Genomic DNA, 23,255 nt, shown 5'->3' with positions numbered 1-23,255 from the left:
CAGCTGAGGGGTTCCGTATTTTCCGAGGGTAAGAATAGCTGACACTTGAGAGTTAAATTCAAGGAAAGGGCCAGCCGCCAGTCTAGGGACACTTGGCCGCTCTCATTTGGTTGCAGGAGCAGCTTGAGCACTGACTGCTTCTAAGCGCCTATTTCGCGAATGAGCAGTGGTTAGGTCTGTGCCTGTCTGAGCTGGTTAAGTAGCTTGCCTTTTTTGGTATTGTTCTAGAGTGGATACTGGTTAAAATTACCCCAGGGAGCTTCGGCCCACTTCCAAACACATGGCAAAAAGACTTCATGAGACAGCCCACACTGATGCCTCCATTCCAGGGGGGGATTGCTGGTTCCCGAACACCCTCTCCTTACCGCCCCCCCCCCCGCCCCCAGTCTGCTCTCCAGATTGTAAATGCCTACAAGGAAGTCACAGCCTTCAAGGCCTTTTTTTTTTTTTTGGTGGGGTGAATGCGTGGGAAGATCTGAGCTGCAGGAAGAATTGCTGGGTGGGTGGGGGATGCTTCAGAAGAGAGCTGGAGACCCCATGTGCTTTAGGGTGCAAGGATTGGCTGGGGGAAGCTCCTCATCCGGGTGGGGTGACCTGTGCTCCGCCCACCAGGACTGAGGCACGGAGACATGCCCAATGAGTGGCAAGCACTGCTACGTGGATGCTGCTTTTTCTTCCTTCTGGGGGTTTAGTTCTTCCTTCTGTGAAAGGAGCGGAGGGGATTTGGGGTCTCCAGGGTCTTTCCCTGTGTTCCCATTGTGTGACTCAGCAGCTTGGCCAGCTCAACATCCTGGCTGAACGCAGCACTGGAGAGCGCTGGCCTTTGACAGAACTGGGGCTGCTCTGTGCCCCCAGAATCTCCCTTGGGCTGAATCTAAATGTGTTTCATATTTTCCACTCTCTGGTGAGGGAACTCCCATTCCATTGAAACAGAGCCTTTCTCTTCAGTGCTGCATTACCTGCACCTGGCAGAGTCCGTGCAGAAGCGGGGTGCAGGGCTTGGTGAATACAGCATGTATGCATGCACACATGCCTCTAGGGGGAGCCCAAGATCTGCCTCTCTATATCTCAAACCTGGGTCAGAGGCAAGGCATTCCTACTCCTTTCCCTTTTCTCACCCACCCTTTTTCTTTTCTTTCTTTTTAAATATTTTTAATTTTTTATTTATTTTCCCTTTTGTTGCTCTTGTTTTTTATTGTTGTTGTAGTTATTATTGTTGTTATTGATGCCGTCGTTGTCGGATAGGACAGATAAATGGAGAGAGGAGGGGAAGACAGAGGGGGAGAGATAGACACCTGCAGACCCGCTTCACTGCTTGTGAAGCGACTCCCCGGCAGGTGGGGAGCCAGGGGCTCGAACCGGGATCCTTACGCTGGTCCTTGCATTTAGTCCCACCTGTGCGCTTAACCTGTTGCGCTACCACCCAAACCCCCCACCCTTTTTCCTCTGTCCCTCAGATTACTGAAATTTTGCTTGGGTCACTTGTCCAATGGGTGGACCTTCTGTGATGTTTTATTTACTTTTGGCTTTGATTTTTTTTTTTAATTAGTGATTTGATTGTTTTTTTTAAAGATTTATGTATTTGAAAGAAGGGAGGGAAGGCCAGAGTACCACTCTGGCACATGTGATGCTGTGGATCAAACGAGGGATCTCATGCTTGAAAGTCCAGGGCATTATGCTGTGTACCACCTCCCCGAGGACATTTTATTAGTTACTGCATAGTGGTTTGCAAAATTATGAGATTACAGGGTAATAGTACCACGATGTACCCACTACTGAAGTTCTGTACCCCCCCCCCCCGCTCTACCCGTCACCACACACACACACCATAGTTCTCCTCAGGAGGAATTCTAAATATCTACTAGTCTGCACTCAGCACTGCTAAGGAGGCCTGTGGTTTCTTCTACCCTGTTTGGCAATTTAATGGGCTCCTCTTGTCTTTGCAGATGATTTATTTATTCTCAGAGGGTCCTTGGGGGTTTCCTGCTGGTTCCCAGGCTCTATCCTGTCACCTCAGGACTTGGATCCTTCTGGCAGGCAGGGAGCTAGTGAGAGCCAGCTCTCAGATCTGGGTTTAGAGAAGCTGGCAGCATGCGTATTCTGGTCAGCTTTAGGTTTGAGCTGTTCAGGCCAGCCTACCCAGATAAAGGAATTTTCTAGGTGCTGGGAGATGGTTTACTCTAGAGAGCACACACCTCTTCTGGCCACAGCACCACATGGGAGTACTGTGGATAGCAGCAGGAGAAGCTAGAGATGGTGCAGTGCTGTCTCTCCATTCTATTAACAAATGTTTGCTTATGTTTTTTCCTTCTCTTTCTTAAAAAAATGTTTATTTATACAGAAGGGAGAGAGTGGGGCCAGGGGGTGGTGTACCTCCTTGAGCACACATGCTATAGTATGCAAGGATTGGGGTTCAAACTCCTGGCTCCCACAAGCAGGGGGGGCAAGCTTCATGAGCTGAGAAACAGTGCTGTAAGTATCTTTCTCTCTCCTTTTCGTCTTCTCCCTTCCCTTTCAATTTCCTGTCTCTTACCAAAAATAATAAATAAATTTTAAAAAAAGAGAAAGGGGACAAAAGTCAGAGAACCAGAATATCAGTCTGGTACATGTGATGCTGGGGACTGAACTCAGAACCTTACGTTGGAGAGTCCAATGTTTCATCCATTGTACCACCTCTTGGGCCACATCACTTTCTCATTTCCTTTCTGAAATAAAAAGAATGAAAAAGGTGGCCTGGAAGAAGAGGAATTGTGCATACATGAAGTCCCCCCCCCCCCCACACACACAGAGTTTCTGTAGCCCAGTCACTATCACTGCAATCAGCTTGGGCAGTTAGGATTCTGTGCAAGGCTGTACACGTATACATGCAGTTCTGAGTGTACAGTCTCCTTAGGGATGCAGGGAGGGGCAGTGGCAGGGCCAAGTCTGGGGATAGCCTTGCCAGTTACATTCTCACTCACTGCCCATGCCATCCCCATTTCAAAGTGACCATGAGCTACTGTGCATGATTTTACCTGATCTGAGGGAAATGGGGGACCCAGCTCCAATCAGGGGTTAACATTGTACCTCTTAATCCAACAGCCTTTCTGCCCCCTCCAACTTTATAGTTGGATGCAAATCTCTGTTCCAGGGGTGGGACCTACCTGTTCTATGTCAGTCAGCTTATGCCAGGCACACAGCTCAAGCAGTGTACACTCTGAGAGTGTGTGAGGCCCTGGATTTGATCCCTAGAATGCTAACCATCTCCTGCCACTCAAAAAAAAAAAAAAAGGTGGATCAGCTGAATCTCATTCCTGATGCCTGGCTGCTGGTCCAGTGACTGAGTGAGTCCTCAGTCAGTGTGTGACATTCCACTGACCGCCAGGACTGGCTCAGTTCAGCAGGGGCCCAGCCAACCCAGAGCCCAGATTTTAGTTCAGCTGGGAGTTCATGGTGGTTGTGACCACAACAGAAGCAATGGTTCGGAAATTGCGCCATGAAGGTGGCTGCCCCTGACCTAAACTTTCGTGGTGACCAATAAAACCATTTTTATTGCTGAAGTGGGTTTGACTTTGGCTTTCTGCTACTTCAATCAGAAGCATTCTCATTGATGTGTCAGCTGAGAGGGGTATCTCAGCAATCAACAAGTGCCTGCCTGCCATGTGTACTTAAAAGACTGCTGGCTCTTACTGCCACTAAGACAACTTCAAAGCCACTGAGGGCCTCTTCCCCCTGCTGGAAAGTTGATTGCCCTCCCCCCCCCCCACACACCCCCTGCTGGCTTAAAGTCTTTTAAGAAGCTCCAGACTCAGGGTTTATTCACTTTGGGCTTGCTGCTCCATACACACACACACACTCACACACACTCACAATTAGCTGGGTGCATTCTGGTGACTCTTATTAGGAAAACAGTGACATCAGTGTCATTGGGTAGTGTTTTCCGCTGGCTTCCATGTCATCCTATCCACCCCTTAACCCCCAACCCCACCAAACTTAGCAAGACCTGAGTGGGACTAGGGCATTTGTTTCAGGCTAACCTCTGAACTCCCCCAACACCTTTTCTACTGTTGAGCTGTGTGTTTGGGGATAAGGTAGGGCTGACCACCACTATCTGGGATCTTGTCTTCTTGCCGGACAGATCCATGCATCATTCCTCAGCCCAGGAATGGGGTGACCAATCTGTCCAGATGGCCAAGAAAAGCTTTCCCATTCCTATGGCATGGTGTTTCCCCTTTTCCACTGGTCACTAGGAAACTCAAAGCTATACAGCTTTGCTGGGGTCTCTTCCTTGGGGTCTCCCACAAGTGTTGCTGAAATTCTCAAGAGATGGGGGTCTAGCAAGTCTTTATCTGGACAACTCAGCCTGCTCAGTGGGAGCAAAAAGTTGTGCAAAAAGACTTAGGCCTGCAGCTCCAAAGTCCCAGGTTCAATCCCCAGCACCACCACAAGCCAGAGATGAATAGTGTTCTGGTTAAAAATAAATATAATAGTATCATAATATGCAAGCTTAGAGTAATGAGAATTATTATCCTGTCTTGTAATTTCTTTTTTTAATTATTATTATTTTTTAATATTTATTTATTCCCTTTTGTTGTCCTTGTTGTTTTATTGTTGTAGTTATTATTGATGTCATTGTTGTTGGATAGGACAGAGAGAAATGGAGAGAGGAGGGGAAGACAGAGAAGGGGAGAGAAAGATAGACACCTGCAGACCTGCTTCACCGCCTGTGAAGCGACTCCCCTGCAGGTGGGGAGCCAGGGGCTCGAACCGGGATCCTTACGCCGGTCCTTGTGCTTTGCGCCACATGTGCTTAATCTACTGTGCTACCGCCTGACTTCCATAATTTCTGATCTACACTTCTATTATCTATAAAGTAACCATTGCTCATGAATGTTTCATTTAAGGGTAAGGCAGTGAAAATTGTTAGTTGTATGACTTTTCACCCTTCTTGAATGATTCCTAATTCTTAGAAAATGAAACCAGAAGCAGCTTAAGTTGGATTTTTTATTTCTTTAAAAAAAATAAATAAAACACACTGATTTAAGTTTCCTTTCCTCCTCTTACTCTTCCCCTTGGGAAAAAAAAAAGTGACCACTGTAAGGATCCTTAAGACAAAAGGGCCAGAGAGAGGGCCACCTGGGCCCACCTTGGAGGGGGAGGACGTTCCACGCAGCTGGGTGGGTGTATGTGGCTTCTCCAGTCCTGGTCATGGTGAGTGATCCATCTACAGTGAAGGGAGTCGGTTTGGCCTCTCCCTGCTACCCTCACAGTTCAGTCTTCACCTTGTGCATCAAATCCTTTTGATCAATCTTGTCCAGGTCCTGATACCAGCGGTTGAAAGCCAGCAAGGCCACGTTCTTGGCTGCCACGGCCATCATCTCTACAGAGCTGGCTGCCCACTCCAGGGCATTGAGGTAGAAGAGCTGGTCGTGGAGCTCGAAACGTGGGAGTGTGGTGTGGGAGCCGTAGATGGGGTGGGCCTGCCACTCAGCTGTCTGGACCGAGTAATAGGAACGGAAGAGTGTCTTCAGTTCGGTCTTTGAGAGGTGCTTGGGGGACTGGACTCGCCAAACGGCTGCTTCCTGGGGCTGCTTGCGCCGGAAGTTGGCTGAGATATTGACAGGACAGATGTTGTCCAGGGCAGAGAAAAAATTGGGGAAATCTGTGGTGAGGATGCTGGCAAAGGGGAAAAGCTTTGGGTCGGGGAAACCGAAGTAGGAAGAGTTGAGGTAGCCATGGACTAAGGAGATGACAGTGTGCTGGAAGGAGCCCTGGGCCACAGTGATGGGTGGGTCAAAGTCTTCAAAGGTGATGGAGCTGCTGCCGTTGTCTGAGGCCAGGGGTGTGGCAATGACCACTATGTCATAGAAGTCGGAGCCTTTGCCCACCTCGCCCTCGTACTTCACCTGATACAGGGCTTTCCCTTCTAGAAGATGACAGATGAGAACACAAAAGTTGACTTAATTTTCCGTTTGCATCTGGGATCCAGCACTGAGGGCACAAAGAGACCTTGGACACAGTAGAGGGTCCCCTGTCTGCCCAGGTTGGTGGGGATACAGGTGAGCACTAGGTCAGCAAACACAGCTGTGTCTACTGCCCGTGAGCTGGGGGAGTGTGGGCAAGACTGCTGCTCAGTCTTCCTTGGAGAGCAAGTTCAAAGTGGATGCAGTCTCAGCATCTTAGCTCAGCCATTTGACAATGGCGCCCCCTGGTGTCGTCAGGGACTGCCCTGCTGCCCTGCCCAGCACTGCACAGACCACGGTCCAGAGAAGTGTGTATGTACAGTCTGGAAAGGGCACCATCACAGCCCCTGCTCTATCCACTCACCTGTATTGTGCAGGGTCACAGAGGTCACCATGGCACGGATCACATTGGCCTTGGTGAGCCTCAGCAGCTCGGAGCAAACCAGCTTGTTGCCTCCTTCCACAGACCACAGGCTGCCTTGGGCCCCAGCTAGTGACATGGCTCCTGGACAAAGGACAGAGGGTTCCTGTGGATTTGATATGGGCAGGAGAGCCGAGCAGCACCCTCCTTGGGCCTGCCTCCCAGGCCCAGACTCTTCCCAAGAGCAGGAGGAGAGCAAGGGCTGCAGCACCAAATAGGTTGCATATGCACAATGCCGTGGTGGAAGTGAGGGTCCACTGTGACTGTGGTTGGGGGGAGAGGGCTCCAGGCTGAGGGATGAGGGCCACACAGAAACCATAAGGGGAGCACAGTGCCTGGAGCCTGAAGACACAGCAGGGAGGCCGGAGTGGTGGGGCAGGGGTGATCATGTGGGGAGGAGCCCACTGGGTAGACTTTGGATTTTGCTTGAAGGAAAGCAGGAGCCTTAACAGAGATCTGACAGGATCTGTGCTTTTTTTTTTTTTTTTTTTTGCCTACAGGTTATCACTGGGGCTCAGTGTTGATACTATGAATCCAGTGCTCCTGGAGGACTTTTATTTTAATGTTTTTTAATTTTTTAAAAAATTTTATTTATTTTCCATTTTGTTGCTCTTGTTCTTTTATTGTTGTTGTAGTTATGATTATTGTTGTTATTGATGTTGTTGTTGTTAGATAGGACAGAGAGAAATGGAGAGAGGAGGAGAAAACAGAGAGGAGGAGAGAAAGATAGAAACCTGCAGACCTGCTTCACTGGCTGTGAAGCAACTCCCCTGCAGGTAGGGAGCCAGGGGTTCGAACCAGGATCCTTAAGCCGGTCCTTGTGCTTGGCGCCATGTGCGCTTAACCCACTGTGCTACTACTGCCTGACTCCCGACATTTTTTTTTTTTTTAATTATTTGACATGGCAGAGAGAAACTGAGAAAAGAGTGGAAGATAGGGTGAAAGAAAGACACCTGTAAACCTGCTTTACCACTTGTGAAGCAACCCCTGCAGGTAGGGAGACAGGGGCTCAAACTGGGATCCTTGTATGGATCCTTGCACTTCGTTCATATTATGTGCATTTAACCTGGCTCCTGTTTTTTTCTTTTTAAAAACTGCTCAGCTCTGGTATATGGTGGTGAACCTGGGACTTAGGAGTCTCAGGCTTGAAAGTCTCTCTGCATAATCATTATGCTATCTACCCTTGCCCTACGGTTTGTTTTAAAAGAATTGTTTGGCTGATGGGTTGAGGACAGTCTGTAGGGAGCAGCAAAGGGACAGGCTTGATCAGCAACCACAAGAAACTAATGAGCAGGATAAATGTAAAATTAATTGCAGCCTGGGAGGTGGTACGGTGGCTCGTGTGCTGGATTTGCAGATGTGAGGTGCAGAGCTCGATCCCAGGTATTACATGTGTCAGAGCGTTCTCTCTCTCTCTTGTTAGCAAATAGGTAAGCTAAAAAATGAATAGACTTAAAAAAACTATAAAGATGCCATGGCCTAGAAGGTGATGCAATGCGTTCAACCCTCAGAATGAAATCCTGCTTCCATCCTGGGCATCACATCTGCCAGAATGATGGTCTGATTCTCTCTCTCATTAATAAGTAAGTAATTTTGGGGTTGGGTGGAGGCACACCTGGCTGAGCATGTTACAATGCCCTATCCCCACCTGCAGGGGGAAAGCTTTGCGAGTGGTGAAGCAGGACTGCAGGTGTCTCTCTGCCTCTCTTCCTCTTTATCTCCCCCTTCCCACTTGATTTTTGAAAATTTTATTATTATTAATTATTTATTAGGTAGAGATAACCAGGAATTGAAAGGAAATGGGAGGAAGAGAGGAAGAGAGACAGAGAGACACCTGCAGCCCTGCTTCACCACTTGTGAAGCTTTCCCCATGCAGGTGGAGACCGGGGGTTTGAACTCGGGTGCTTGCACATTGTAGTAAGTGTGCTCAACCAGGTTTGCCACCACATGGCCACCCCACTCGATTTCTGACTGTCTATCCAATAAATAAAAAAAGATAATTAAAAAATGAAAATAAATAAGTAAAATTTTAAAAATATTTAAAGAAAAAAATAGCACAAAGTGCAGGGGCCAGCGTGAGGATTCCGTTTTGAGCCCCCGGGGCTCCCCACCTGCAGGATGTCACTTCACAGTAGGTGAAGCAGGTCCGCAGGTGTCTATCTTTCTCTCCTCCTCTCTGTCTTCCCCTCCTCTCTCCATTTCTCTGTCCTATCCAACAACAACAACAGCTATGACAACAATAACAACTACAACAAGCACAACAACAAGGACAACAAAATGGGGAAAAATAGCCTCCAGGAGCAGTGGATTCATATTTTATCCCTGGCACTGCTTGTGCCAGAGGGATGCTCTGGTTCTCTCTTTTCCTCCCTCATAATAAATAAATCTTTAGGGGCCAGGTGGTGGTGTGCCTGGTTGAGCATACATGTTACAATGCACAAGGATACTGGTCCCCATTCAGAGGGGGAAAGCTCTGTGAGTGGTGAAGCAATGCTGTAGGTGTCTCTCTGTCTCTCTCCATCCCCATCACCTCCCTTCCCCTCTTGATTCCTGGCTGTCTCTATCCAATAAATAAAGATAATAAAAATGAAACAAAAAAATAAATCTTTAAAATAACAACACTGATAATAAAGAAGGAGAAGAAAGTTCCTACAGGGAGCCCAGCCCATTCTTGGCACTGTGGACTGGGGCGGGGCGGACAGGCAGGCAGGCAGGCAGGCAGGCAGGCTGTAGGCCGTGGGCTCACCAGCAAAGGCGGGCATGGTTGCTGATTGGCCGTAGCTGGCCCGCAGGACTGCAGAGACGACATCATCAATGAAGCGCTGTGTGACGCCCACTTGGAGCAGGGACTCAGCCACTGAACGCTGGGTCATGTTGACAAAGGCTGACTCTCCCAGTGAAGACAGCAGCTCTTCCACTCCTGAGAAGGCATAGCCATGGGCCTGGTACTTGTAGATCCTAGGAGACAAGTGGTGCTGAAGCTTTAGTGCAGGCCACCTGCTGCAGGGACACCACCCCCTGGGAACCTTGTCCCTCCTCCCTATGCGGAGTGAGAGGCTCATTCTGCTCCCCACGGCCATTTCCCTGGGTGCTGTGGGCTGTCTCATGGAGAAAGGTGGTACAAACACTAGACCTGGCTTCACCAAGTGGCTCTGCTGAAAAATTACCCATTTTTGGTGACTCCCTGCCTGACCACAATCCTCTTCTCAGCTGGCACAGCCCTCACCCCACATGCCCCCTCCAGCAGCTGGGCTCTGACCTGGTTTTTAGGACCCATGGTGCACCTGTTGGCAGCTGCCTCATGCCACTGTTGTCACTCTCTCTTCTAGCACAGTCTGTTCCAAGCTTATTGCTTGTCCTTAAAAAAAAAATGCCCCTAACTTCAGGGGTTGGCATTTGCCTGGAACCCTCTGCTGAGGGATCTCTGGAGGGCTGGCATTTGACATGTTGCCTGTGCTTGGGCGGCTATGTAAACATGCTGCATTTGGTTATTCCTGGGAGGCTCAGATGGAGGTGTCTAGAGGGCAGTTTAAAATGTGGTTCTAGGGAGTTGGGCGGTAGTTTGGCCATCTAGTGCAGATGGCCAAAGCACAAGGACTGGCGAAAGGATCCCAGTTCGAGCCCCTGGCTCCCCACCTGCAGGGGAGTCACTTCACAAGTGGTGAAGCAGGTCTTCAGGTGTCTATCTTTCTCTCCCCCTGTCTTCCCCCCCTCTCCATTTCTCTCTGTCCTATCCAACGATAGCAACAACAATAATAATAACTACAACAATAAAACAAGGGCAAAAAAAAGGGAATAAATAAACATTTTAAAAAGGTGGCTCTTTAGGAGCTGGGTGGTGGCACTCCCAGTTGAAAACACACATTGCCGGGGGTCAGGCGGTGGTGCAGTAGGTTAAGCGCATGTGGCGCAAAGCGCAGGGACCGGCGTAAGGATCCCGGTTCGAGCCCCTGGCTCCCCACCTGCAGGGGAGTTGCTTCACAGGCGGTGAAGCAGGTCTGCAGGAGTCTATCTTTCTCTCCCCTTCTCTGTCTTCCCCTCCTCTCTCCATTTCTCTCTGTCCTATCCAACAAAGAATTGCATCAACAAGGGCAATAATGATAACCACAATGAAGCTACAACAAGGGCAACAAAAGGGGGGGAAAAGATGGCCTCCAGGAGCGGTGGATTCATGGTGCAGGCACCGAGCCCAGCAATAAACCTGGAGGAGGAAGAAAAAAAAAAAAAAAAAAGAAAGAAAACACACATTGCCATGTGCAAGGACCCAGGTTCAAGCTCCCAATCCCCACCTGCAGGGGGGAAACTTCACTAGTGGTGAAGTAGTCCTGTAGGTGTCTCACTCTCTCTCTTACCTTCCTCTCTCCATCTCTCTCTGTCCTACCAAATATATAAATGAATTAGGTTTTAAAATGTGGTTCTTCATCTTACAGGGAATGTGAGGCTGACAGGTGGATATCACCACCTACAAAAAGAAGAACTTGACATTGCAGGTTTGGAGAAAAACTGACAAGAGAGGGAAACAGAAGAAAGGGTGAGGACACGATCTCCTGGCAAGACCCTGGCACCAAGAGCATGGGGGAGTGGGAGGGGTGGAGCAGCCTGAGACCAAGAAGGAGGTTGGGGGTCTGATGCCCAGGCCTCTGTAGTAGGGTCAGTAAACAGGAGACCCTCAGACCCTGGGGACATTCCGGGAAAGCTAGAGCCCCTGGGGGCCAGAATAGACAGGGTGTGTCCACACACTGCCTGTCCATGTTATCCAGAGATGATGAAGGGGGTCAAGGACACAGAAGGACACACATAAAGAGGAAGGGTGCTATCTCTGAATTGGGCAGTGGGGTGGTAGAAGGCAGAGCTTGTCAGTGGGCAGCCCACAGGCTGCATGTGGCCTACATGTCTGCTTCATTTGGCTCACAAGAGAACTTAGTTGCACAGCCCAGGAGGTAGTACAATGGGCAGAGCAGCAAAAGATCCTAAGTTCTATCCCTGGCATCTCATATGCCAGAGTGAAGCTCTGGTATTCTCTCTCTCTCTCTAAATTAATACATATAAAGATATTAAAATAGCACCCTAGGGGTATGGCACAGTGGATAAAGTGTTGCATTCTCAAATATGAGGTCCTAAGTTCAATTCCCAGCATCACGTATGCCAGAATGAAGCCCTGGTCCATCCTCTCCCTCTCTCTTCCCTCCCCACCTCCCCCCCTCTCCATTCTTCTCTAAATAAATACATCTTTAAGAAATTAATATTATATAAAAATAAGTTAGTAACATATATTGAAAAACCACGAGACTTCAAATATACTTGGCATTTCTAGATTCTTCTGGGAAACTAGAAGACCTACCTACACGAGGCCGGCACTGCCACATGGCCCCAGCTGGCTTTAGCAGAATGCAGGTTCTCTCCTTGACTGGGGCCCTTCTGGGTACTAACTCTCTGGGTACCCAACTCTCCCAAGGTCCCCTTTTCTCTCTCACCCATGCCACTTTTTTTTTTCACATCCCAGGTGGACCCTTAGAGATGACCGAGTTTGAAGCCACGCTGTTACTGGTTGGTACAGCAGAGGGAAAGAGAATGCTAATGTGACAGCAGCCAAGGCTGCTGATCCCTGAGTCTTGGGTGCTGGGTCCTCACATCTGGAAAGCCGACAGTCAAGTTGGTCCCTCCTCAGCCTCCTGACTCAGCTGCCTGGTAGTGTCCCTCCCCTAGCACCCTCGGCCTTACCTCATGAACTTCTCCATGACCTCCTCCACCCACATTTGCAGCCTCAGGAAGCTGATGCCGTAGTGCCACCAGAGTCGGAAGAGGTTCAGCAGGTACCAGTCGGTCTCCTCTAGCACTAAGTGCTCTCCGCCGAAGATGGCACTCCGGCCCACCACCTCTCGCCGGTGCCTCAGTCCTGAGAAGACAAGGAGGAGCTTAGGTCCCCTTCGGAGGGACTGTGGGAGACTGGGTGGTCCTTGAAGCTGAAACCTAGAGCCTTCAAAAGGAGGTGAATGAACTGGTTCACTAAAGAGAATATGGAGAGGCCAGGTGGTGGCGCAGCTGGTTAAGCGCACACATTACAGTGTACAAAGACTCAGGTTCAAGCCCTTGGTCCCTGCCTGCAGAAAGAAAGCTTCGCAAGTAGTGAAGCAGCGCTGCACTTGTCTCTCTATCTCTTTCCCTCCCACCTCAAGCTCTCTGTCTCTACCCAATAATAAATGAATAAGTAATATTAAAAAAGATAGTATGGACAGGAAGGTTTGTGCATCTGTGCTTCTTGGCTATAAACTGTGAATAAGGTACTGGGAGGAACATTTGGCCTTGCTAGTCAATGACCAAAGGAACATTAAAATAATGCACTGGCCGGCAAAATAGTTCACCTGGACAGTGCATCTGCTTTGTCGTGTACATGGCCCAAATTTAAGACCAGTTCCCCACATGGTGAGGGAAGCTTTGGTGCTGTGGTATGTCTCTCTCTTTCTGAAAACAATGTTCTATCTGGAACAGTGAAGTCTTGGCAATGACTAGATAGTAATAATAAAATAAATATCATTTCTCATATTTTTAATAGGGATCCTCTCAGCCACGAGTGGGCAACTTCAGAGATCAACCCACAGTATCCAAGGGACAATAGTGCAGAGTTTGTCTGGGATGACAGCCCTGCTCATGCAGACCTCACAGAATGTCACAGCTCCTTGCAACTGTGCACACAACACCCCCCAGAGAACTGGGACTTAAGCGTTTCATGTCACCCTCTGCTGTCCTGGGAAGGGAAGAGGCGTATCTATGCCCAGTTAACAAGGTGGAAACTGAGGCTCAGAAAGTCAGATTTTTGGGTCAGAGAGAAAGCTCACTGGGTAGGGCATATGCTTTGCCATGTGTATGGCCCAAGTTTTAGTCCCAGCACCACATAGGCAGTACTATGGCACTGGAGTAAGCTCTGGTGATAATGTCTGTCCTATTTATCTATAAAAAAACCAATGTACCGGGAGTCAGGCGGTAGTGCAGTGGGTTAAGCGCAAGGACCGGCGTGAGAATCCTGGTTCGAGCCCCCGGCTCTCCACCTGCAGAGGAGTCGCTTCACAGGCGGTGAAGCAGGTCTGCAGGTGTCTTTCTTTCTCTCCCCTTCTCTGTCTTCCCCCCCTCTCCATTTCTCTCTGTCCTATCCAACAACAATGACATCAATAACCACAACAATAACTACAACAACGAGGGCAACAAAAGGGAAAATAAATAAATAAATAAATAAATATAAAAAAACATATATATATATATATAAAAAACACCAATGTACCAGAGCCATGAAATTATGTGTGCATGGTATCTTGGAGCCTCTAAAAAAAAAAGAAGAAAGAGAAAGACAGTTTGCTTTCCTTCCCTCCTATGCCTGTCCTAGAAGCAGTAAATTCTCTTCCCCAAGAGGCAGTCTGAAAGTCCACTCCTCTAGTGGCCCTTCAATGATACTGGTGTCAAAGCTCCCAAGTGCGCCTAGAGCCAAGCTTAATGTTTATCCACTGTCAGCACTTCACTGATATACTAGGTCTTGGCTTCATTTTGACTGCTGAGTAGTCTGGTGTGTCCTTAAAAAGAATGTATGTATGGTTGGCAAGATAATTCACCAGGGCAGTATGCTTGCTTTGCCATGCATACCACCCAGGCTAAACACACACACACATTACAAACAGTGTCCTAATAGAACACAGGGACAGACAGCTGCTTTGCCCATGCGCAGGAACAAGTGAGATGTGAAATGGCTGCATGTAATAGTAGATGTATTTGTAATTGTGGTGCTGGACCTCAGCTGGGATATAAACCTATTCGGAGTCTTCTTTTCCTCCAGAGGAAACACCCATCTTGCTAGGGAGGTGTCTGCATATCACCTACTTAGGTCATGGCTGGTGCGCCGCTATGTTCCATCGCCGGGGAGCCAGAGATGACCCGAACTGCCCCTTAGGCTACAGACAGACTATGACCCACATAGTCAACGACTGCCACCTCTCCAGATTCAAAGGAGGTCTTGAAACTTTACATCAGGCTCAACCTGACACTGTTGACTGGCTACGGAAGAAGGGCAAACGCTAGAAGAAGAACCTACTTAGGTGTTAGGGACCAGGCAAGCCCAGGGCATGTGGGAGCCATCATGATTATGATTTTAAGAGGCAGCAAACGGAAAGCCTAGGAGTCTGATCTGACCCAAGTTCTAATCCCAACTCTGCAACTCACTGTGCAAATTCCAGCAAGTTTCTTGCCCTCTCTGGTCTTTGCTGTTCCATTTGTGAAAATGAGCTCTATGACCCTTCTGGCCTTGACCTTTGGGCAATCTGGGAAAGGATGCTGGGGGTGGGGGTGCTACATCTGACTCCTCAGGACAGGTACTCACCCAGCTGCTTGACAAAGTTCTGCATGTGCAGGCTCAGGGAGTGGAAGGAGGCCGCTCCGCTCTCGTAGTGCTGCTTGTTGACAGAGATGGTAGCCAGGCGGCCGCCCACAGCCTGCTGCTCGTACACATCGATCTGTACTTGCGGCCCAAAATGCTGCTGGAGGAAGTGGGCCACAGCAGAGCCTCCGATCCCAGCCCCGACCACCGCTGGCAGCAGGTGGGAAGGCAGGCAAGGAGAGAGAGGAAGCATGTGGGTGAGAGACAGCAGTTTCCCAGAACTTTCATTTCATAAGCTTCTGACATCTCATAAAGGAGAGCTGCAGACTGGCCTTCCAATATAGTTATTAATAAAGAGCAAATAACACCCCCCACACACACACACACACACTACTGAAACCCCAATGCTAGCAGCTAAAGAACAGGGAAGAACTTCAAAACTCAGGCCGATGATTTAAGAACTGGTTCAGTTTGATGGAGCTTGTCCCCCTCCCCTTCCCTTCACATCCCACTATGGGGCAGGCAAACTAGCTCACTTGGATTGTGCACTGCTTTGCCATATATGCAAGCCAGGTTTGAGCCCAGCCCCCACTGCACTGAAGGAAGCTTCAGTGCTTTGGACTCTCTCATTCTCTCTGCCTCTATCTAAAAAATAATAAAAACCAATTCTCACTATAAATTAGTGAAAACCTGGGCCCTGATGGGTACTATTAGGTAGATCAGGGTCAGAAACCTCAGGATCAACAAACTACAGCCCTCAGGCCAAAAATCTAGGCAGGTGCCTCTATCTGCAAGCGAAACTGGACTGGGACATAGCCACAGCATTTCATTAGTTCATGCCTTGTAGCTGCCACCACACTAGGCAGAGGTGAGCAGTTGTAATAGAGACTATGCGGCCTGAAAAGCCAAAAGCATGTTACTTTCTAGATCAGGGCTAAAGCAGGCAACTGCCTCCTGGTCTGGCCCAACCTGACATGAGTCATTTCAGCATCTTTGACAAACCATTCTTTTGTATGATATACCCTTCTAGTTTGATGCCTTGCTGAGAAATTTTAACTTGTGGCATTTGTGGATCTTAGGATACACCCCCTCCCTCCATCTTAACTGTGCCTAGCTGTCATTGGCAGATTTAGTTCACATGCCACTGACATCTCAGCCAAGACATTGATTAATAAATCTTTTCACAGAACAGGGAGGGCTCCTAGGAAGCATTATCTAGATAGATACTAGCGCTTTAAGGGCAGAAAAACAAACAAGCAAAAAACAAAACCCAGCAGTGAAACTACTAAACAGCTACCCTATCCATCTTTGTGGATACTAACTAAGACACAGCTGCCTCTCAGCCAACCATCATAATCATCATAGTCTGATGTAATTTGTCCTCACTGGACTCACACTGAACCCTGAAGCCCCCAGCTCCTGTCAAGAAGGTAGCAATACCAGGCCTTTGTGGTGTAGCCTGTTGATTCATCCTGCTTCTGGCACAGTCCTCACCACGCTTCACCTTCTTTTCCCCTTCCTCTGTGGCTACATGATTCCTGTGCTGTTCCCTTTGCCCTGTTACTCTCTGCTGGGCTGAGCATCCATGTCATTTCCAGTTTGGCTTGCCCACCCTCCCTAAGGCAAATCAAGTGTTCCCACAGAGCACTGCCCCTGTGGTTGGCTTAGACCTCCTGGTGCATTATTCTCAGGTGGTCTTTTTATGGCTTCAGGCAGGTCCCTCATGTCCTCAGAGCTGGCAGATAGTAGAGTTCACTAAGTACTTCTTCAAGGAAGTTCATCTACGCCGATGACATCTGCTGTGCAACTCAGGCATCCAAGTTTGACATCCTCGAGGAAACACTCACGAAAGACATGTCTCTGATATCTGATTACTGTAAAAAATGGCGACTAATCCCTAGCACTGCAAAAATGGTATAATCTGTTTTCCATCTACACCATGCCTCGGCCTCATGTGAGCTTAATGTGCAGCTTGACGATACGAAAATCCGGCACGAAGCCCAGCCAGTCTATCTTGGCGTTACTCTCGATCGCACCCTGTCATTTCACAATCATCTCATAAAAACTGCAGCAAAGGTGGGTGCGAGGAATAACATCATTGCAAGACTGGCCAGCTCCTCATGGGGCGCGAGCGCTTCCACACTATGATCATCATCTCTGGCATTATGCTATTCCACTGCCGAATATTGTGCCCCAGTATGGTTCCGTAGCCCCCATGTCCACTTGGTCGATTCCAAATTATATTCCTCCATGAGGATAATTTCTGGAACCATCTGTTCCACCCTGGTTCCATGGCTGCCAGTTCTTAGCAACATCGCCCTGCCAGATAGTCGTCGGGATGCGGCATCATCTAAGTTCATTTCCCACGTCTACGCTCGACCGGACCTGCCAATATATGCGGATATCTTCACCCACCCTGTTCAACGCTTGACGTCTCGTCATCCAATCTGGTCTCCTACGCCTACACTGAACTTCTCTGTTCCAGACTCTTGGAAACAGAGTTGGCAGTCAGCTGAGGTAAAGAACAAACACCTCATCACAGACCCCTGCAAGCGTCAACCCGGCTTTTGACCTATGATTGGGCCCTCCTCAATCGCTATTGAACAGGCCATGGCCGGTGCGCCGCTATGTTCCATCGCTGGGGAGCCAGAGACGACGTGAACTGCCCCTGTGGCTACAGACAGACTATGACCCACATAGTCAACAACTGCCACCTCTCCAGATTCAAAGGAGGTCTCGAAACTTTACATCAGGCTCAACCTGACGCTGTTGACTGACTACAGAAGAAGGGCAAACGCTAGAAGAAGAAGAACTAAGTACTCACTGCATGCTGGGAGAGTAAACCATTTCCAAGAATGCCTTTCACATTTTTTAACCAATGTGTTGTCCTATTCACTTGGGACAGAGAGCCAAATGACCCATTTTCCCCAGAGAAAATGGTACCACAAGGCCTGGGAAGCTGTCCAAGGGATACAGGGAAGCAAAAGACCTCACTTTGTTGAGAACAGTCTTACTCAACACACATTAACACCCACTCTTGGGTGGGTCGGTGGTAAGATGTACTAGGGCACAAGATTGATCAAATGGGGCTTTTGTTTCCCCTGAACTCTGGCAGCAAAGAGGATAGACAGATTCAGATATGATGTGAGACCAAGTGCAGCTAAGAGGTTTAAGAGTCCTCCTAGTGGGCGTTGTATTGTTATGTGGAAAACTGAGAAATGTTATGCATGTACACACTATTGTATTTACTAGCAACTGTAAGACATTAATCCCCCAATAAAGGAAAAAAAAAAAGAGTCCTGGGGAGAACTCTGCCCACAGGTGTGGAAAAGCAGTCAGGAGACAGGAGAACAGCTGGTTGGGCACTGAGTTGAACCATTCTGTGCAGAGAGGACAGCAGGAGCAGGCAGTGTGGGAAGATGGAGTTTAAAGGGTCGGTGCTCCACCAAGGTGCTCAGATTGGCTGTTGCAGCAAAATCACTGTGGGTAAAGTCCAAAAATAAGGGTGGACAGAGTCCTGTCAGAGGACTGGAAACTCAGATAGCCACCAATCTTCCCTAGCTTCTCTGGAACAACGGGCAAACTGGGAGCTCTGAAACAAATGGAGGGGAGGGCAGCACATGGAGTTAGGGGGCTTTTTGGGAGTGGTTTGTTATGAGTTATGAATTTTAAAATACAAGGGACTTGGAAGTCTTACAGAGTTAACATGACAAAAAAAAAACCATTGTAACCAGAAAAAATAATGTAAATAAATGTGGGACACTAGTCAAACATGCATAATGCATGTCCCAAACTTTGCAATTTACTTTTGAAATGCAATAAGGGATTTGCCCATTGATGTCCCACAGGAAGGTAATAAAGCAAGTCAGCACTTTGTTAATGGCAGAACCTAGGTGGTAGTAGTGCAGATGACCATTGAACAATTAATTCTTTCAACTGTGCTGTGCACTGACACATTTTCACAACAAAACATTGAAATAAAAACATCAAAGAAATAAAACAGATGGATGACTATTAAAAGTTGCCCACTCTTGGCTTTCAATGAATCACTGGAGGGCATACAATGGGTAAGTCCCACTGTAAGACTTATAGTCTCTCCTAAGACTGGCTCTTACTCTCTCTGAGGCTTTGAGGCTTTGGCTTAGAAGTTACTTCTAGGAAACCTTCCAAGAGTTTTAAAAAAAAAAAACTGGGACGAAATGCCCCTCCAGTGTATTCAGGGAGTTTCTAGGCTTTAGTATTAGTTTCCTTGTACTGTGCAGTCTCTCTTAGGACAAGAAGCACCGGAGCATAGAGCTTTCAACACAGGGGACCCTCAATAATGTTGTTACTGACACCGCCCTGTCCTGCCCTCTCTGTCATCGGGGCACCAGGCAAAGGGCCAGATCCGCAGCAGATGCTCAATGCCCCGGGGCAGCCCCAAACTGCTTTTCCGCCCCACGTAGCCCCGGGACACCAGCGCTGCATGCACCCTAGCCATCAGCACCCAGCCTGTGGGTGCTGTCAGGGTCAGATCTCTCGCCTGCTCTGCAGAGGAGCCCCCACCTCCCTCGCCACCTGCCTTCCCTCCCCCACCCCGCCCCACCCCCAGCTGCTCTTGGCTGGGAATCTTCCGTCGCAGCCTTCCCCAGCTCAGCACAGCCCCCCTCCTTCCCGCACCGATTTTTCCAGGCCGGGAGTCTCCGCCTGTAGCGACGGCAGCGGCGAGAAGTGCGGCCAGGGCGGCGAGAAGCCCGGCAGCGCGGGCCATGGCGGGGAGGGAACAGGGAGCCACGCCGGGTTGGGTGGTTCGCGGGTAGGCGCTGAGCTCACCGCCGGCGAGGGTGCTCCAGGCGGCCCCGCCTCCCCTGGTCCCATTACAGCCGCTCATTGGACAACCTGCCGGTCGATCACCAATACGAGGATCTCATTAGCTACAGCTTTCTAGGAACTGACTTTGTCATTGGTCACATCTTCGTGTCCCGCCTCCTGGAAATAGGCTCCTTATTGGCCGGCTCGGCCGGCTCTGGTGCAGGTGTGCCTATTGCTTGGGTTTCTCAGCATCAGGACCAGGACACAGCTGTTTGCAGACTGAGGCCCCAGGAAGAGCTGAAGTTTTGACTTCAAAACTTGAAGTGGCTCAAGTCCAGCTTTGCGGATCTACGATCTTTGTAACGTGCCATTTTAGTGTCCCATCCGGTTCCCTAATCTACTTTTCTAGTTGGCTATGGGGGAATGTGAAATCACTTGGATGCCTCTGCAAGTGTTGGAGGTTGCTGTGGAAGGATGCAGCCAGAGCGGCTCAAACACTTCCTTATCCTTATACTGAAACAAGGCCAAGTGCGTTCAAGACTGCTGTTACTTGTATTTGCAGTTTCTGCATAGAGTTTGATGTCTGCTTTCAACTTCAAATGTAAAAGGGAAGGATTTCACATACTGTACTCAGCGGGGAGGAAAGGTAACAAGATATAAACTCTCAGTTTTATGCCCGCTTCTATTTCTGGCTTATGTGAGGCAAGTTGCTGAAATGAGAATGGCCAGGGCTGCAAAGAACTTTCTGGCTGTAAATCAACATATAGAACATAAAGGGTTCGCTAAAAGACGATGACAGCCTTTTGAATACCACTTAGGATGAGGGGGACAGTGGAGAACGAAAGTACCAAAAGCTACTGGCAGCAGTTTCTTCCCTTGATGGAAAGAATAGGTGGAAATTGACTGAGAGATCTGAGACTAGTCTGTGGGTGTCAGCGTTCAATGTCAGTTCTGAGGGATCAGGAGAAAAGCTATCCCTCTCAGATCCACTTAAGCGTGTTAGAACTTCATCCTCATTAGCCATAATGAAAAAGCAACTGAGCAGAGTTAAAATAAGGAAGACCATGGAGTTACTCCTTCACAGAGAGGTGACATTCAATAAAGCCTCACAAGCTCTTTCCAAATGGGATCCCATTGTACTGAAGAATCAGCAAGCAAAACAGGTGTTTCTTCCCCTGATCAAAGAGCCACCAGCCATTGTCCCCATTGAACACATGTTCAGTGGCTTGAAGGCAAGGACACCCTGGAGCAGGAAGTGCTTAACCTTCTCCATGAGGCCAAGAAGCTTGCTATAGACTCTTTACTGACTCCCCTGAGCCTAGAAGAGGCTAAGATGCATAGAGCAAAGCTTCAGAGAATCTAGGTCCTGTTGTCCTACTCTATGGCCAGGGCTGGAAGAGAAAAGAAATTCAAGAGCAAAAAGTATCACAAAGTGCCTAAGAAAGGCAAGGCCAAAGAAGACCCCGAAAGAGCTTGAGATGCAACAGGTCAATCTTGCTGCAGCATTGGATGAACTGGAAAAAAAATCAAAATAGACAGAATGAAGGAGTGAATGAGCCTGAAGCTCCCCCCATAACAGTGGGGGAATGGGCAAAATTAAAGGAAATTATGGCCAAATATGACCCGCAGGCCTGCCAAACCATTCAAGAACAGTTGGTCAGTAATATAGAACTGATACAGAAACTCCAGACATCCCTAAAGAGCAAGGAAAAAGAGGGTGCCTTGGAGGAAGAGGGTGAGGTGAGCTTGTCCCTAATGTGGTGAATGAGATACAGATCTATGGAGACAGTAAATCCCTGAATGCTTAGGAGTTATATGAGTGATTCAAGAGAAGATGAAATTCAGATTGTTAAATGGGAAACTGAGGAATGTTATGCATGTACAAACTATTATATTTACTGTTGAATGTAAAACATTAATTCCCCAATAAAGAAATAAAAAAAATTCAGAAGAAACCCAAACAACTTTTGGAACATGTAATGCAGGAGGCTTCTGAAAGTGAGGAAGTATAAAGGCCAGCAGCAAAGGAAGAAATCTTGTTGAAAAAATTCAAAGAAAGCTGATCTCTTAGGAAAAAGTCTGAACTCAGCCGGGAAGTCAGGTGGTAGCACAGCAGGTTAAGCACACATGGTGCGAACAAGGACTGGCATAAGGATCCTGGTTCGAACCCCAGCTCCCCACCTGCAGGGGAGTTGCTTCACAGGCGGTGAAGCAGGTCTACAGGTGTCTATCTTTCTCTCCCCCTCTGTCTTCCCTTCCTCATTCCATTTCTCTCTGTCCTATCTAATAATGACAGCCTCAATAACAATAATAAGAGCAACAATAAAACACAAGAGCAACTAAATAAGTATAAACATTTTTTTAAAAAGTCTGAAGTCAGCCGTGATGCTGAGCTGATCAACAGTCAAGGAACAAGTGATTTGAACAGCCAGAAGGTGCTGTCTGAATTGAGGACACTGTCTCAGAAAAACAAGAAGGAAAACTATCAGACCAGAGAGCAAGGAGGGACAGTTCTCCACATCCAGAGAGAGGAACCTGCTGAAGAGGAAGAGTTACAGAGGCCAGAGAGACCACAGGTTCTTGAAAAGTAAGAACTGGGCAGAGAAGGATGTTTTCAAAATAAGGAGATTCCCAGGCCGGCTTCAGAAAGGCAGCCATTAGAGAGGAATGCAAGTGATCAGTCTGGTACCCCGCAAGGAGAGGGAAAGAACAGAGTCAATGATTGATCTGAAAAGTCTTTTAATCACAAAATCACCTTCTGTGAAGTCTTTGGCAATCCCCACGACAACAGAAGAGCTGGAAGTTGAAGAGGAGAGAGCTCAGAAGCAGGTGACCAAGGAAGCTTTTGCCAGGGATGATGTCATCAGAGACCTCTTGCAAGAGAATAGGGAAGCTGTGAAGGTGAGTGAGCCAAAGTACATGGAGCTGACTTTGCCTGGATGGGGTGAACCTAAAACCCAGTGCCAAGAGGAGATGCCAGTTTCTCATTATAGTCCCTAAAGGTCCTCCAAGAAAAGACAAGAACTTGCCAAATGTGATTATCACTGAGAAACGAAACATCCACATTGCAGCCCACCAGGTCTGAGTGCTTCCTTCTCCACTCACCCACCACCACAAATTTAAAAGAACCATCCTGACCCCTGTAGGATCTACATGGAACACCCAGAGAGCCTTCTAAAAGCTGTCAACTCCCAAGGTTGTCACCAAAGCAGGGCATATTAGTGAGCCTATAAAAGCAGAGGATGTGGAGTATCAGCCTTCCTCAAGGTCAGACCTCTGTCTTGTAGGAGAATCCAAAACAACTCACCCTCTATGACAAAAAACAGCTGAAGAAAAAAAAATATATATATATACACACAGGAGGACTAACATCTTGGTGCCAGAACCAGCATCCCAAGCTGAGCACTAACGGTGTCAATGGCTCAGGAGGTGTCACACAGAGGCTAAGACTGGACTTGTAAGCATGAGGCCCTAAATTCAATCTCTGGCATTGCAAATACTTGAGTGATGCTCCGGTTCTCTATCATAAATAAATCTTTCAAAAAATATAACGAGGCTGGGGAGACAGTATAATGGTTATGCAAAAAGACCTTCATGTCAAAGGCTTCAAGGTCTCAGGTTCAATCCCCAGCACCACTATAACCCAGAGCTGAGAAGTGTTTTGATCTCTGTGTATTTCTTTCACTAATAAAGTATTGATTTAGTTTTTACAGGGTCAAACTGGAATGCTAATAAAGTGGTA

The 23,255-nt window shown here is 48.2% G+C and overlaps 1 protein-coding gene and 1 pseudogene across 1 annotated transcript; one reads left to right on the top strand and one right to left on the bottom strand.

Annotated features, from left to right (window-relative positions):
• Window positions 1-4,971: 4,971 nt before the first annotated feature.
• On the bottom strand, window positions 4,972-19,556 carry PCYOX1L (prenylcysteine oxidase 1 like). The gene is made up of 6 exons (XM_007516384.3): window positions 19,382-19,556; window positions 14,726-14,932; window positions 12,085-12,259; window positions 9,110-9,321; window positions 6,307-6,447; window positions 4,972-5,905 (listed from the first exon to the last, which is right to left on the bottom strand). The coding sequence occupies exons 1-6, from the start codon at window positions 19,470-19,472 to the stop codon at window positions 5,244-5,246; spliced, it is 1,488 nt and encodes a 495-aa protein (XP_007516446.1). The 5' UTR covers window positions 19,473-19,556; the 3' UTR covers window positions 4,972-5,243.
• Window positions 19,471-22,829, top strand: LOC103107627 (U3 small nucleolar RNA-associated protein 14 homolog A-like; annotated as a pseudogene).
• The last annotated feature ends 426 nt before the right edge of the window (window positions 22,830-23,255 follow it).

The sequence above is a fragment of the Erinaceus europaeus genome, chromosome 2 (assembly GCF_950295315.1).
Source record: "Erinaceus europaeus chromosome 2, mEriEur2.1, whole genome shotgun sequence".
In the NCBI taxonomy this organism is placed as follows: domain Eukaryota; kingdom Metazoa; phylum Chordata; class Mammalia; order Eulipotyphla; family Erinaceidae; genus Erinaceus; species Erinaceus europaeus.
The sequence above is the reverse complement of the archived record's forward strand: the minus strand, read 5'-3'. Positions and strand labels throughout refer to the sequence as shown.